At 38.6% G+C, this 16,205-nt stretch overlaps 2 protein-coding genes across 5 annotated transcripts; both read left to right on the forward strand.

The window, feature by feature from the left end:
- The first annotated feature begins 158 nt into the window (after positions 1-158).
- si:dkey-119f1.1 (Structural maintenance of chromosomes protein 6-like) lies at positions 159-11,517 on the forward strand. Of its 3 annotated transcripts, none has more exons than XM_044376264.1 (27): positions 159-264; positions 686-827; positions 1,003-1,138; positions 1,759-1,864; positions 2,126-2,262; positions 2,568-2,629; positions 2,870-2,950; positions 3,059-3,160; positions 3,347-3,466; positions 3,604-3,702; positions 3,896-4,042; positions 4,371-4,459; positions 4,569-4,733; positions 5,426-5,604; positions 5,819-6,020; positions 6,548-6,662; positions 6,930-7,090; positions 7,264-7,399; positions 8,156-8,236; positions 8,417-8,587; positions 9,037-9,174; positions 9,355-9,500; positions 9,693-9,818; positions 10,128-10,233; positions 10,409-10,561; positions 10,752-10,849; positions 11,058-11,517. In XM_044376264.1, the coding sequence occupies exons 2-27, from the start codon at positions 708-710 to the stop codon at positions 11,149-11,151; spliced, it is 3,270 nt and encodes a 1,089-aa protein (XP_044232199.1). In that variant the 5' UTR covers positions 159-264; positions 686-707; the 3' UTR covers positions 11,152-11,517. The 3 variants fall into 3 exon arrangements, with proteins under 3 accessions (XP_044232199.1, XP_044232200.1, XP_044232198.1); XM_044376265.1 differs by having other exon boundaries at positions 251-273; XM_044376263.1 differs by lacking the exon at positions 159-264 and adding an exon at positions 469-554.
- Positions 11,518-12,187: 670 nt separating this feature from the next.
- Positions 12,188-16,205, forward strand: si:dkey-126g1.9 (uncharacterized protein C1orf115). Of its 2 annotated transcripts, XM_044377371.1 has the most exons (3): positions 12,188-12,596; positions 13,985-13,995; positions 15,203-15,287. In XM_044377371.1, exons 1-3 carry the CDS (start codon positions 12,291-12,293, stop codon positions 15,240-15,242), a joined length of 357 nt encoding a protein of 118 aa, XP_044233306.1. In that variant the 5' UTR covers positions 12,188-12,290; the 3' UTR covers positions 15,243-15,287. The 2 variants fall into 2 exon arrangements, with proteins under 2 accessions (XP_044233306.1, XP_044233305.1); XM_044377370.1 differs by lacking the exon at positions 13,985-13,995 and having other exon boundaries at positions 15,203-16,205.

The raw sequence follows: 16,205 nt of genomic DNA on the forward strand, positions 1-16,205 counted from the left end.
ACAGCGGTCGTTATTGGCAAATTTTTATATAATTTGTATAATTCACAGCCCGCCAGTATTCTGAATTTAACGGTAATAGCATTGAGGTTTGTGTTTTTATTGCGATTAATCCTCATACATTCAACAAACAAGTGTTTATGTTTCGATCAGGTTTCGATCTCGTATATTCACGCGATATTTCACTGGGACGTGGGCGCGAATTCGATAACCAGTGGTCCGGTGCTCCCCCCATCAGCTGTGTTGTGCAGAAGCGGCTGCCGAGAGGTAAGTTAGGTGAAGTGCTTTTCCATAAGTTACCAGTTCTTGCGATTTCTTATAGCGATTTACAACCAACTACAAAATAGTCAACTGCTGTTGGTGTCAACCCTTGTTTTGTTTAGCATACGGTGCTAGTTAGCTAGTTTGATAACGTGGCTAACAGATGTAGGTAAAGAGCTAAGTTGCAACTGTTGTCACTGTTTTCGTTCAAAGTTACCTAACTATATGTTCACCACTCGCAGAGTGTTTTTTTTATCACATAAAGGTTGGCGAAACAAATCTAACGAACTATCAAGGTCAGCAAAAGTGACCACAGTGTTTTAGCTGTATAACAAAAGTCGCTGTCAGACTTAAGGTCAACCAACAGCCTGGCTGTAAGTTAAAGCTAGCATCTTTGTTAAGTTTCACTTTCCGTTTACCCACACAGCACGGTGGTACAGGCTCTCAAGATGTCTAAAAGAAAAAGCAGCTCTGCCAGTGATAATCCCCATAAACGGGTCAAACCCGTGGAGGAGGAGGAAGATGAAAATGTTAATATGGAGCAGGAAGATCCTCTACTGAGTAATCAGGTATTTAATGTCACTGTCATGCTGTGAAACATGTTATCCTAAAGACTTTGTACCTACAGAAAATTATATGATTGTATTCTCTTTATTTTGTTGAGCTGATTCTCTGATAATGTTAATATACTGTATATAGCTTGTATTCAAGTGGAGTGACATAACGTAACTAACTTGTGTTTAGATGCAATCTGGCGGCGAGGTGGTGAGTGATGCAGGGATTGTGGAGAGCATCACATTGAAGAACTTCATGTGCCACTCTCTCCTTGGCCCATTCACTTTTGGTTCCAATGTCAATTTTATTGTCGGCAACAATGGAAGTGAGTGAAACTCGTTAACCAGTGTGGTATTTCAGGAAAAAAGGATAAAGAAAATATCTAGATCTTTTGAACTGAAATGAATAGAAATCCTTGTTTCCTATTTCAGAAACCAGGTTTTCTGAATGTCTGTGCCTTTTATTATAATGTCCTAAGCTTGATCGTGTTAACCTGCTATATGGCAGTTTTCAGGCTTCCAGCATGGGGCTCAACCACTGTTAGGATCTTTTAACCAGAGTGAAATGCCTATTTAAACATAAAGGACAGGCTCATATCAAAGTTTAGCCTCACACATTTGATTAATATCTTAGAAACCATACAGGCTAAATAAAATATATAAGAGGTTACCAAATTTAACATTTTACTACTAACCTACTAAGTGGCATGATCAAACTGATTGAAGTGCTTGTATAACGTGTTTTTCTTGTAACCAGAAAGTGCAAATTATCTTTCCACACAAATAATTTTGTGCATTGCAGGTGTCTTTTTATGATAGGTTAACCTTCTTTCTGGAATACCCTCTGTTATTTTGTGTCTGTATTGTCTTCCATGCATCTTATTACAATGTCTAAAATATAAAAAAAAAATAAAATAAAAAATTGTGCAAACTTCTTGTGTTACAGGTGGAAAGAGTGCTGTTCTGACAGCGCTCATAGTTTCCTTAGGCGGGAATGCACAGGCCACAAACAGAGGATTATCACTCAAGGGTTTTGTGAAGGAAGGAGAAAGGTAAACATATCGATGCATCATGTGATGTACATTCTTTCTTGTCAAGTTGATTTGAATCAGGTCATGTTGTTGTCTTTATAATATGACCTGGTGGCTCCTCCAACCCCCAGTTTGCACTGTAAATTTTTTTTAGTGGAAACAAATGTTTCATATGTCTCATATGTCAGGCCTTGCACTCTGATGATTAAAAGAAATGTATTTTTTAAAAGTTGCATGTCTTCAATCTGAATAGATTCAATTTGTGTTTCTCTGTTTTCACAGCTCAGCTGATGTATCAATCACACTGCGTAACAAAGGAAAGGATGCTTACAAACCTGAGGTGTATGGTCCAGCTATCATTGTAGACCTGAGAATAACACGTGAGGGGTTAAGAACCTACAAACTCAGGAGCAAATCTGGTAAAAACAATGAACTCATTTTCAGTATTGTGTGAAGAGACCACTGCTACAATTTGGTACAATAATGTACAGTATCCTATTTCTCCAAGTAAATTTAAGGTTGACTGCTTTAAAAAGTCAAAACTCAATTCATTTTATTTTTTATTTCTTTCATTTATTTGATTTATTTGACAATTACTAAACACTGCTAAAGAGCAAGGGTGAAAGCAAAAAGAGTTTTGCAATATTAGTACCACTTCCTGTAGCTGCTTAAATATTTCTCTGAGCTTTAAGTATTCACCAACATATTTTTTTTCCTCTTATAGGTCTACTTGTCTCAACCAAAAAGGAAGAGCTCCTGTCCATCCTGGACAATTTTAATATCCAGGTATGAACTATGAAAGTCTTATAGATGTACAGTGTTGTTCAAACTTCATTATGGCAAACTTATATCACGCTTCTTCAGAATGAGAGTACTGTTGAACCTGCTCCTTCCTCCTTCCCTGGAGGCATGAAGCAAAGTCAGATTGCATGCACTGAACCCATTCAGATAGAGCGCTAATGTGGGAAAAATATGTGTCTTACAATGTTGGTTGGAGGGTGTATAACAACATTCTTTCTTCTGAAGGTCAACAATCCTGTTTCAGTTCTCACTCAAGAGATGAGCAAATACTTCCTACACTCTAAAGGAGAGGGGGACAAGTACAAGGTTTGTTTAAAGTGATTACATATGATGACAGCTTTTGTCTTTGCTTTGTAAGCACAGTGCAGATTTGTTGCTCAAGCACTGCAATTTTTTTCTGTTCCTCTTGCTCAGTTTTTCATGAAAGCTACCCAGCTGGAGCAGATGAGAGAGGACTTTGTCTACATCAAAACCACCAAGCACGTCACAGAAGATAAAGCATGTCAACACAGTGAAGTAAGAATCAGTCTACGTGACATTTTCATATTTAACTACATGAGACTATAAAATACTGTTAATCAATTTTCAGGCTTCATTGTGGATAGAATTTTTAAACCTTCAACTAGGAGTTCAGTAACAAAGCTAGACAGCATAGCTACTCCTCTTCATTTATGATCATGTATGTTTCTATGGCTGTTACAGGAGTTGAAAGAGAAAAAGCGGAAGTACCTGGAGAAAGAGGACCGTTACAAGAACCTGGCATCGCTTGACGAAATGCGCACCAAGCTGGAGGAGTTACAGAAGCAGATGGCTTGGGCTTTAGTAAGATCCTTTTCTCACTGGTTTGAATTCCCACCCCCTTTACCCACCCCCCTGTGCCTTTATGCAACTCAGTCAGTGCAGTAATTACTGAAAAGAACATTAATCTAATGGTTACTGACTTTGACTTAAATGTGCAGGTGACTGAGATGGAGAAGGAGTTGGAGCCGATGAGAGAGAAGCTGCGGTCAGACAGACGTTCCACAGAGAAATATGATGAAAAAGTGGAAGAGTGGAAGGTATAAATATGACTATTTGGTTCATATAATTACTGTTGAGTAAAGTCATTTTGGTTGTTGTTGTGGTTTTAGGGATAACACCACTGTCTTTAAGTGTGTGTGTGTGTGTGTGTGTGTGTGTGTTTTAGTATTACTCCTCTTCTATCCTCTGTCCCCAAATACTTCTCTGATCTATTTTCATGTAATCCTGCAGAATAAGGTCGAGGGGGCCGAGAAGAAGTACAAGCAGATCCAGGAACAGTTGGAGGGGATCACCCAGCAGGTCCAGGAGCTCCAGCCCAAATGTGCTGAGCTGAAGGCAGAGGCCCAGAGACGTAATACTATTCTCAAGTCCAGCGAGGTCAGAGTTCTGAGTTTTGTATAAGAGGTGTAAGTTCTTTTAGGTAATAACTGTTGGCCTGCTCTAAGTCAAAGTAACTTGAGTACGTTGCTAACTGGCAAACAAAGCTTTATTCACAGTGCTGAACAAGTGCTATGAGGTAAAATAATTAAAACAGTAGAGTAATAAATGTGAAGTGTATAGTGGCAGAAAAGAGTTCCTGCTTCGTCAGTTTGTCAGATTTAATCTTGTGCAGAGCTTTTTAAATTTACTGTTATCCTTGCAGTGTGTGTTGTGTAAGTTTGTAAATGGCCAGTGTTTCTTTTCTTCAATTACGTGGGCACTCTAGGTCACAGTCCACAGATGTAAGGCTAACCTAAGGGACCTGGAAAAGGACAAAGTTCAACTGTCCCGAAGAATAAATGATCTCATTCAGAGGTACGCAGGTCATTTTGTCAACTGAAACAATGAGCAGTGATCTGTGATGACCACCCCGTGCTTTTTGTCCTCCTTCCAACTTTTGTCATCACCTTTTTGATCCCTCTAGCATCAGTCAGACATCAGGATCGGAGAGCCAGGCCAGGAAAGAGAACATGCAACAGATCCAGACTGAGCTGGAAAAACTGACACACCAGATCTCCACTCTGGGTCAACAGATTGACCAGTACGAGCATGCCTGCAATCGTGCCAAAGAAGAACAAGGAAAGATGAGGTAAGGTATTAGAAACTGGGGTAGCTTGAAGAAACCTGTATGCCGTGCCTGACCTGAGTATGGTTAGGCCTGTCACGATAACTACTTTTGTTGGACAATTTATTGTCCCAAAAATCTATCTATCTATCTATCTATCTATCTATCTATCTATCTATCTCCTATGTAAACAAACACGCATGTAAACACAATGGGGAAATATTGAGGTCAGCAAAAATGTATCAAATTCATGTCCATATATCGTACGATTAGCTGATAACGTAATTATCATCATTACCATCAAAGATTTTAATTGCACTGAAGTAAATGATCTGGGTATTTAGACAAAAAGAATATCATTAACTAATCATACTATTATGTGAAGCCAACTCTTTGTCCTTCTGTTTTGTCAGTGCTTCTAAATAATTCTGCCAGTGATTCAATATGTAAATACGGGTGATTTTCTTGTTTTTTAGTCCAGATAGGCTTAATCCCCTGTGAAAGACTTCCCAGCAGTTAGGCTCAGAAACATTGATGTGTGGACCAACACAAATTCAAAATGGAAATAAAGGCCCATTATAGATAATTGTCTCCCTGTCACCCCTGAAATAAACCACAAGGAGACCTGTAGGTCTGTAGGATTCACACTGTAGTGGAATCACTGAAATAGGTATAGCCTCTAACATGATGAAAAACTCACCTTCTTCTGACTTCAGGAGGGAGCAAGAAGTACTCCAGAAGTCCATTGAAGCTAACAGTAGGAACCTGCAGACAATGGAAAGCAGTCGATCCAATCGGCTGCGGCGCTTCGGAGAGCACATGCCCCCACTCCTCAGTGCCATCCAGGACGCTCACAGAAGGGGCCAGTTCAAGCACAGACCCCGAGGACCACTGGGTAAGACTCAGTGTTATACAATTGTGTTCAAGTATCTTTAAGACAATGAGGAGCAGAATTTCTTGCTCTGACAGTGCGTATTTCCCTGTTAACTATTTCATGTATCTCGGTAAAAACATTAAACAACAGTGTCTACTATAAAGTTATAGGAATCTTATAAGAATTCTATATTGTCTATGTTGTAATCCTTTAGTTATTTTTTTCTCTTCTACAGGTTATCTTATTAGCCTGAAGGACCCAGAGCATGCTCTGGCTATAGAAGTATGTCTTAAAGGCCAGCTGCATGCCTTCACTTGTGACAACCATGAGGACGAGAAAGTGCTGTTGGGGCTCATGACCAAAGTGTTCCCCACAGGCCGCAGACCTGTGATCATTACCAGCCATTTTCTCCCTCACGTCCATGACACAACAAAGAGGTGAGGGCAGCACAATATTTACAGAATCATTTTTATTAAACGCTAGTCTCAGATTTTATGGCATATTGCCTGGAAAAAAAGCATTCAGCTTGAAGAGAACAGTGGCTTTGTTCTACTTGGATTAATGTTTAGTTATAATGTACTGCAGTGATAACATCTTTTCACCATTTTCAAATTTACACGGCTTCTTCACAAGCATCAAAAAGAAAAGCATGCTTGGGAAAATACTTAGACACTTTGGAACGCACATTAGCACACAGACAGAAAGTTTAAGGATTAAGCTGCAGGAGTGGTTTGAAAAATGTGAATGTTTTGGAAATGTGAAGGTTTTTCATGTGTTTATTCTGCTGTGAAAACGTCTTACTATTGGAGTACATTAACTTACTGAATTTAAACTGACAGCAGGTGGTAGTGAGTCTATGACACTTAAGCATACCTTTTGTGTGGATTTTCACTTAAGCAATGCAAAAATATATCCAAAAACACTGTTAATTAAAAGAGGTCTTCCTTTGTTTTATCTCTGTCAGGGCTGTGAATCATCCTGATTACCCCTCCGTGCTTCAAGCTCTAGAAATTGAGGACCCAGTTGTGGCCAACTGCCTGATTGATCAAAGGGGGATTGAGAGCATTCTACTTATAAAGGTAACAAGTGATATATTCACAAGAAAAGCCCCTTTAACACAAGTTTCAGTATTGTAATAAAAGCTGATGGGGACTATCTGCAAAGACTGGTTAGACGTGTCTTTCGTGCATGATGTAATAAAACTTTTGTTGTCGGTTGATGCTGAAATTCATTTTGCATACTTGGCATACAGTGGCATATGATGACATACAAATGATGTGGTGTGTGTAGATATTTCACGCTGCATTGACATAAGTTTTGTTGTTTTGCATGTGTTTTGTATATAGAATCGCACAGAGGCTCGGAGAGTGATGCAGGGCAGAAACCCTCCTCAGAACTGTAACCAGGCTTTCTCCAAGGAGGGAGATCAGATCTTTAATAACCGCAGTTACACCGCTGAGCAGACCAGAGCTAACTACCTCTCGGGAGACATTGAGGAGGAGATCAGGTGTGTGTGTGTGAGAACTTCACTCCTGGAGACATTTGGTCAGCTACAATTATTAGAATATACTGTATATATCACAACAGGGAATTGCTGAATAAAGCTGTGCTCTAGTTTTTTTTTACCGTCTGTCTCTGTCATTGTCTTTTTCCTCCACCTCTTGGTTCTTCTATTTTCAGGCACTTGCAGAGAGAGATAGAGAACCAGAAAGCTCAGGCAAATCGCTTCCAGCAACAAATGAGGAAGTTGGATGACGACATCAAACAGAACCAAGGGCTGCAGAGAAGAGCCCACATAGAGCAGAAGACCACCAAAGTAATGTTTTTACCTCTTATATATATTGTCATGTAATTCTCAGGTTATTATGAAATGATGAAGATCATGTCTAAATGCTTACCCTCTCTGAATATCAGACATCGAAACTCACAGCTTCACTGGGCAGGTTTTCATTAATATTTGAAAATAAAATTTATATTTTCTTAACAGTTTTTAAAATTATTATAATGCATGCATTCCGAATTGAAAATGACACATACTCAATACCTTTTTAATAGTTTATTCTGGATTTTAGTTTAATACAATTTCATATTTTTATTGGCCATCAGTATTATGCCAGATCTTGTCCTAACAGTTGAATACATTCATTTAATAAAAACTGGAAACCTTAAGATAAATTTAAGCATGAATAACAATAGAAAATACTGTTTAATCAAAAATGGAATGGAAATGGAGCTGCAAGGATTAGTTGAGCAATCAGTAAGTCAACTGACAGAAAATCAATTTTCAATGATTTTGATAATTGTTTGAGCAGTTTTTTTAGGCACAAATTACAAAACAGTCCCTGATTCCAGCTTCTTAAATGTAAACATTTTCTGTTTTTCTTGCTCTCCTATGACAGTAAAAATAAATTATCAGCTCTGGGAAATCGTAATAGGCAGTTTCACAACGTGTTTACATTTTACAGCACGATTAATGGAGAAAATAGTTGTTACATTTATCAGTAATGAAAATAATTATTTCTGCTCTAATATGACTATGAATCAGCTCATGAAGTTTGTGTTTATCTTCCAGGATAAAGTCACAAAGCAAAAGCTGGAGCTGAGAGACCTGGAGAACGTGGAAGAGCCTCAGTCAGAGGACCTCAAGCCCCTGGTTAGTGCAGAATCCCCACATTATGGTGAAATGCTGTAAACCTGAACTCAGCTCAGTAGATAAACATATTACCTGAACACATTATTCCACTTAGAATAAATGTAGGATCTCCAGGGAATTCACATTCCACTTACTAACAGATGTTCTTTGTGATATGCTGCTGTCACTGCTCTACCACAGGAGGAGGATCTTCAGGAGATTGTGAGTAAGATCTCTTCGAAGCGTGCTGAGTACGAGGAGGCACAAGCTCAGATGGCCAAGCTCAAGGGCTCCTATGAGAAGGCAGAGCAGGAGTACAATCAGCACAAAGAGCGGATTAACACCATCGCTGAAGAGGCCGACTCAATCAAGGTAAAAACAGACAGACTCGAGATTTTTAAGTCGTTAGGATAAAAGAAAAAAATTTGATTAGCACCCTTTGCTTTCACAGTATGTAAACCATGTTGGTCTATGTGTGGAATTCTCAAATCACAACATCCCAAACTTAAGAAACAGCTTTTCTGCCTTCCAGAAATGAAAGAGAAAAAACTTGATGAGACAGACAAAATTGCTGAAGCTCCTGTAAAGCAGCTACAAGAAGCTTTCTCCAAGTTTGCATTAACACAAGATCAACATTGCATTGCTTTTTAAAGATCTTGGTCCAGAGGTAAAACTGAAGAAGTTATTAATTATACCTAAAGGTGTCTGTATCCCTGTTATTTGGTTATGTCAGTACAGTCTCAGTCGCTCAAAGCAGCCAACATCCCCTGACTAATGAGTGCAATAAACATTGTGTGCCTGTTTCCTCTGGTCTGCTAAAGGACGATCTGAGTAAGACTGACCAGGAGGTGATGAAGTGCAAGCATCACAAGAAACACTACGATGAGAAACGCAGCACCCATCTCCGAAACATCCAGGTCCTGGAAGGCACCCTAGAAAGCAAGGAGCAGGACCTTCAGGTATGTCACACATTAGTATTCATCACAGCTGGTTTAAAATATTGAAATCACAAGTTAATTTTTTGTAGCTTTTTTTTTTTTTTTTAACCAGAGTGGGATCTGTTTCAGTGAAGGTACCATTGTGTTATTCACCTGCTTTGTATCTTATAAATTGATTATTTGTTTCTATCTACGGTTCAGACATCTGTGTCCAAGGCCAAAGAGATCTCCCCAGAGCGCCTGGAAATACGTCGGACAGCCAGGAGCCTGGACAGTGAGATCAGCCGTCTCAAAGTTAAGATCACAACCCAGCAGGAACAACAAGGTGACCGCGAGGAGGTTGTGAGGTAAGTTACTTTGACCCTTCTGTCACATCCTAGTAACATAATGGCTTTGTAGATAACATTTCCACTGACCCTTCTATGAAATGTCACTACATGGGTTACTTTCATTAAACTATTAAACTTGGCAAACTATAGTACCACAAAAAAACATCCTTTTTAACATCACTTTTTTTCACACTTCTTTCTCATGTCTAGGCAGTACCGCGAGGCGCTGGAGAGCTACAATAACATGGCACAGCAAATGAAGAACCTCAACAGCTTCATCAAAAGCCTGGACAGTGTCATGAACCACAGAGTCCAGGTTTATTCTGAGTTCAGGAGGCAAGTTTGAAATGACATTCAGCAGTGATAATACAACCTGTGCAACAAATTGATATAAAGTGAATAGTTGATTAAATGTGTTTTGGAAAATTACCTCTAAACTGCTAATGTGACATGATGCTCTTTTCATTTTGTCCACCAGCTGTATTGTTTGCTCTATGCTAGTGAATGAAATATTATTCTGTAGTAGCTAATAAATGAACTAAATTGAAAAAACAACTGTTAATTGTGTTCCCTGTTTTGTTATCATTCTTTATGCCTTCCATCTTCGTCCATCTGACCCTTTTTCTCTGTATCTTGGTGTCTCAGGTTCCTTTCAGCCCGTTGTAAATACTACTTTGATAGCATGCTGGCTCAGAGAGGATACACTGGAAGTATGACCTTTGACCACAAGAATGAAACCCTCTCCGTCTCAGTAAGAAGAAAACATTGCCTTATATTCCCTCTAAAAATCTACATTGAAGTCTACACCTGTGGACTGAAAATCTACATGAGAACTACACAGTTAATGTTTTTATTGATTGTCATTTCTCTTAAAAAAAATACATACATACATACATATACACTGACTGTAACTCTCTCCTCTGTAGGTGCAGCCAGGCCAAGGAAACAAGGCTGACTTGAGTGACATGCGCTCCTTGTCAGGAGGCGAGCGCTCCTTCTCCACTGTTTGCTTTGTTCTCTCTCTTTGGGCCATCACAGAGACGCCTTTCCGCTGCCTTGACGAGTTTGATGTTTACATGGTAATAAGAGTCCGTTTTTATTGACATTGTATGTTTGTCTGGATATGAGCTCATGCTAAATGCCTAAATTGTAAACCCAGATCATTTCTAGTCACAGCAACAAATAGGTATTAGAGGGGGAGGAATACGTTGTGAGAAAGTCTTATTTTTAAAGAGATGGCATTATGTTTGGGTGTTTTGTTTCAATTAGGACATGGTGAACAGGAGGATATCTATGGACATGATGCTGAAGGTGGCTGCCAGCCAGCGCCACAGACAGTTCATTTTCCTCACCCCACAGAACATGAGGTAACCACTGCTACAACATCTGTATCAAAGCAGTTAGACCACCGTGATGTGATTTATTGATCTAGTTACTGTATATTAACTTAGTAAATTAGCTATGTCAAGAGCAAACGCCTCATCGTGTCAGTACACTGGTTGATTTCCTTGGAAACGGCCTCTAGTTAATTAAGAATCAAAGGCACAGACACATTTTCATCTTTTTTTTTTTCAGTTCTCTTCCAGTGAGTCAATTAATCCACATCCTCCGTCTCAACGATCCAGACCGCGGCAACAAAACACAAAGAAATCAAGACGAGGATCAGTAGTATTACTTGCTACGAGACCACTAGCAGGTGCTGAGACTCCATGACAGCAGGACAGGCCACAGTGGGGCGAGACAGAGCTTCCCAGCAGAGTTTCCCATCTGTAGGGAAACAGTTAGGTGAAGAAGTGCAGCCACGTATGGATCTCTAGTCATCGAATTCAGCTGCTGTTTTAAGTTCCAACCCAAGAATGATTGTTCAAAGTTCAGTTTAGGAGGTAATAAATGTTTTGTACTATGATACTGAGTTTAAGCATCAGTTTTTCTATATATTGTAAAAATACCTGTTAAATGGCTTGAAAACTGGCACGTTGAATGATGATGTCATTGCAAGCAGTGGCTGATGTTCATTAAACCAGTCAAGTTAACAAACATGCTGTTTTGGGTGTTATTTTTAAAGGTATTGTCTGTCTTCTAAAATAATTCAGAATCCAGAAGTCCAGCTGATCAAAACATAGTATAAATTAAAGTAGGTCCAACTCAAATATGGAAGTTTATGTTTAAGGCAGAACAAACTCATACTTTCTTTGTGGTTGTTTCAAGGAGAAGTCCATTTGTCAATACCTGTCTGAGGCTCTCAGTCCCAAGCACACTTAGTCCTACTTACAGTAAAAAATAAATCTTAATAAACTGGTCACAAATACAGGGTTTCGGAGCATCAAAATTTGTGTATTAAAAGTGCCTTTTTTTCAGTTGTGGATAAATTTTTTCATTTATTCTAACTGTTGTGATGGGATTTGCTGACTATAAGAAAAATATAGAGTATCACCAGTCTGATCTCTTTAATAATTAATTGGAAGTTTAATTAGGTTTTTTTCTTTACCACAATGCTACAGGACATGGTAAACACATAATCATGATGTTTTGCTCAGCTCTACTTATTCCCTGGATAAAAGTCACTTTGATTTGGGTCTGCATTACAACATTCAACTTGAAACCTTAAGACCTATTAAGGTCAGCCTTGCGAGGAAGGAGGATTTGCACCTTTAAGGGCTCTGTGCCAAATCCTCCACACAAGGCGGTCCAATGGAATGCAATTCCACTCATGCACAATAACGTCTGTTGACAACATACCTGACCTCCAAAGGAAAGCAGTACTTTCTTAAAAATTTCATCCCTGAGAGCTGCAACAAGGAGACAACAATGAAGCCCAAATCTCTCTCAACGAGGTTGTTTGACAGAAACGCAGGAGTGTCAGGTGAGATGCTGAGTATACGAGCAGCAAAGTATCAACGACATGTGGACTGTGTGGACCATCCAGGGAGCCTGGATCACACTGACGGCCAGCAAGTGGCAGAAGATGGCAGACAAAATGAGAAGGGCCACAGAGAAATACACTTTGCCTTTCTGCCAGAGAGGTATGAGCCACTGGTGGATGAAGAGGCACAAGCTAAGGAAGAAGAAGAGAAGAAGAAAAGGAAGAAAGAAAAGTACAAAAAAGTAAAGAAGGTAGGTCTTCTGTACTGTTTTGCTAAATACATGTCATATTCAATTAATATGAACTCTCCTAATTAAGATACTTTTAAATAAGAAACGTGAGTTGGCCAAACTTCTGTCTTGTAGGTTAAATGTAGGTAAGTTGAAATGCTTTAACCAGCCTTATTCAAATCATTCTAGTTTAATATTGGGGGGAAAAATGCAAAAAATTGTTTATTTATTCCAGATGAACGGATACAAAAAACACACACACACACACACAGCAATGTAATCAGCTTCACTCTCAATCATGAACCATATAATTAAGCAATGTGTTGTTACTGTCATCCCCATTTTCCCCATCAGTGATAGAATTGACTCCTGATTTTGATTATTATGGTAAATATCTAGTTAAGAAATGCATTATAGCTGAATTACTTAGTTTTAGAGTTCAGAGTTCACAGATCACTGAAACATCAAAATCCCAAAGTTGGATAATCTTGATCACCTTTTATTCTGTTCAGGATAAAAGCTTGAAACTGATCAGATAAATATCACAGCTGTATTCTCTTTGGCAACCAGCAAAAGCTCATCTTGGATTGCTGGCCTAACTTCTGTGCTCACATTGACCCAGCCAGACTAAAACCAGAGATTATTCTCACTAAAGAGCATTAAAGCTTCATAAGTGTCACCACTCTGGTCTCTGTCTGTCTGGTGCAAAGAGAGCACTGAAAAACAATGAAGAGGTCAGACCATGCAGTTAAGAGGTGTAATTCACTTCCTCAAAGAAGCTGGTCTGTCTTCACTCTTTGGTTCTTTGTTTGGTTGTAATTCAGCTTTACCCTGTCAAGTTTTCAGTTGATTAAGCACAGCACAGTCAGTAGGGTAACAGTTCTCATGATCAGGTGAGTCCCTTTGCCAACATCAGTAGTCTATTTACAGTAAATAATTAACTGGACTTGCCTTATAACCGACATTCAAGTGATTTATGAGGAAATTGCTTATGAATTGTGACCCCAAATACGAGACTCTTATCAGTTGCTCATGTCTACAGAATTTCCGGTAAACAAATCATAAATGAGTGGCCAGCTTACTGTTTATATTGTTTTATATTATTACATTATTATAATAATCATAGTAGGGTATTTGACTCAATGTCCAAGCTTATAAATATACATACATACATATCTACATGGATGTGCGGTATAATTAGCAGTTCACTAGTGGGTATGGTAATATATATACAAAGCAATGAGGAAGTAGGATGCTGTTTTTGAAAAGTACAAGTACTGTTGACTGAAAATTACTGGTTTTGCTTGAAATGTTTAATGTTCAATAAGTATGAGCTTGCGAATGCAGTGTGTGTCTTGTAAGCTAATGAAGATACTTGTTTAGATCAAACTTTTTGTCTCTTCTTGTAGATTCAATTCGGGTAAGTTAAAAGTTGTTTTTCAATTTGGCATCAATCAATCAGCCTCATTCAAATGATCTTAATAGTAATTATAGAAAATTTGAAAAACAAGTAGGCCAATGCATGTACACAAATCTACTGAGTACATTTTAAAAATGATTGAAGGTCCAAATTGATCAGGTAAAATGACCAAACCATCAAGAATAATAGTAATAATAGTGTAATTCTCTTTACATCATCATGAATTATATAATTTGCACGTGTTAAATGTTTTTGATAGTGTATGTTGTGTGTTGTGAGTGCATGATCATCCCCATTTTAACAATGAATTGTAAAATCAGGTGTAGAGGTCAGGAAGTGCTGTTCTATCATAAAGAAGCTATTGTGACCTCAACATCAGAGATATATTTACTCAGCAAATGACTTTATAACCCATTCTCACATGTGATTGATAAGGAAAGGCCTTCAGCAACATTACTAGCAAAAGATAAGTGTCAAGGCACGTGTGTTTATACTGAACAGTAACAGACTCTTATCTGTTCATCGTGGCCTACATAAAATCTGTCAAAGCATGCTAAAGAAGGCCAGGTAAACAAGTCATAAATGAATGGTAGGCTGCTATTATCCTTTATGTTATATTAGTTTAATATTTGACTCCTCATAAATTGATGCATAAGATTTAGTTCAAATAGTTGGTAGAGTTGTATTCACACTTTGAATTGAGGAAGTTGGATTTTTTTTCTCTTTTTTTGTGTGTAAAAACATCTGACTTCCTGTCTCCGCTTCAGCTGGTCAGCCCTTTCCTCTTCACAGAACACAGGAGACAATAGTGTTCATGGGACTCCATATTTACATTTCAGGAGTAAAAACAGACTTTGCTTCTCCCCCTGCGGTGTTATTGTTCTAAAACACCACATGGGCTTTCTTTAAAAAGCATCTACCTCATTTCATGTCCTGTCCCAATTCTTAAACCCATATTTTTTGACCTCATTCTGTCAAAATCACTGAAAAAAAACTTTATCTGTATAACCGGGAAACGCTAATTATTATAATGAAATGATTCAGTGTGGGTTTAACGAGGGGAACACTTCGTAACACAGTAGTTCAACCTTGATCCATGTCCGTTTCCCTTTTCATCTAAATAACACAACAGATGACTAAGAATGTGATTTTTTTTCAACATTAACAGAATTATAGATTAATATATGGTTGTATGTTTGTCTTTCAGAATGTTGGGAAGGCACTGCGCTCCACTTGGAAGTGTCTAATGCTCGGTTTGTACAATTTTGCCCTCGGCTATTCTACTCCGATCACGGTGGCAGCTACCTTTGTCCCTGACTTCCACCCAGGGAGAAACAGGACCTGAGCTGAGACACATGCACCAATGGACACTGACCAAAGGCTATTTAGCATGTTTATATTGTTTTTGTACTTGACTTTGTAACCAAAAATTGATCCATATTGTTGAAGGCAACTAACATTTGTCTTTTTTAAATAGTTGATCTTATTGATTCTAACGTTTTTTAAAATTTTGACACTAACGATGTTGTAGAAATTGTACAGTGTGAGGATCACAAAATTATTTTTTATGCCTAGAACAATGAATGCGCTCTTTAAACCTAAATTATATATTGCTCGTCCATGTATTAATCCCTACTGACACTGAAAATATGATGTGCCTTGGAAAATGTTTTATATCAAGCATCAAGCCGGTGTTTGCATGTGTGCAGAAGAGGAATGTGGGAATGTGGTCCTACTGCAGGACAGGCATGACAGGAATATTAACTATAGCTATAGATGAGGTGAATAGGGGCAGATGCCTCTCAAAGGGATTTACAGTTAGGAAAGACTTAACAGGCAAGTGAAAAGACGTGTAAATCAAGGCTGTAAGACAAAGACAGGAACATGTGAGTCTTGCCATGAGAATCCAGGCTGGCCTCTCATCTCACAGTGGAGCAACTGGACTACAGATCTCAAGAGTATTTCTCAAATTGTCTAAGCTTTGCTATAAGATCAACAACAGACTATGGATCCTTCAAGGTAATGATGATTAAGAGGCTACATCAGAGGCAGGCAAAAGTTTAAGAGGATTCACTGTCTGGGACATAAATAATGGTGTGACTTTTGAAGGTTGACCCAAACCTGAGTGTTTCTCTAGACATGGAAGCTTGTTCAATTGTGAGTCATGATATTTGTGAGCTGGAGTGTAATAAAATGCGCACCAACCCATA

The sequence above is a fragment of the Thunnus albacares genome, chromosome 16 (genome assembly GCF_914725855.1).
Source record: "Thunnus albacares chromosome 16, fThuAlb1.1, whole genome shotgun sequence".
Taxonomy (NCBI): domain Eukaryota; kingdom Metazoa; phylum Chordata; class Actinopteri; order Scombriformes; family Scombridae; genus Thunnus; species Thunnus albacares.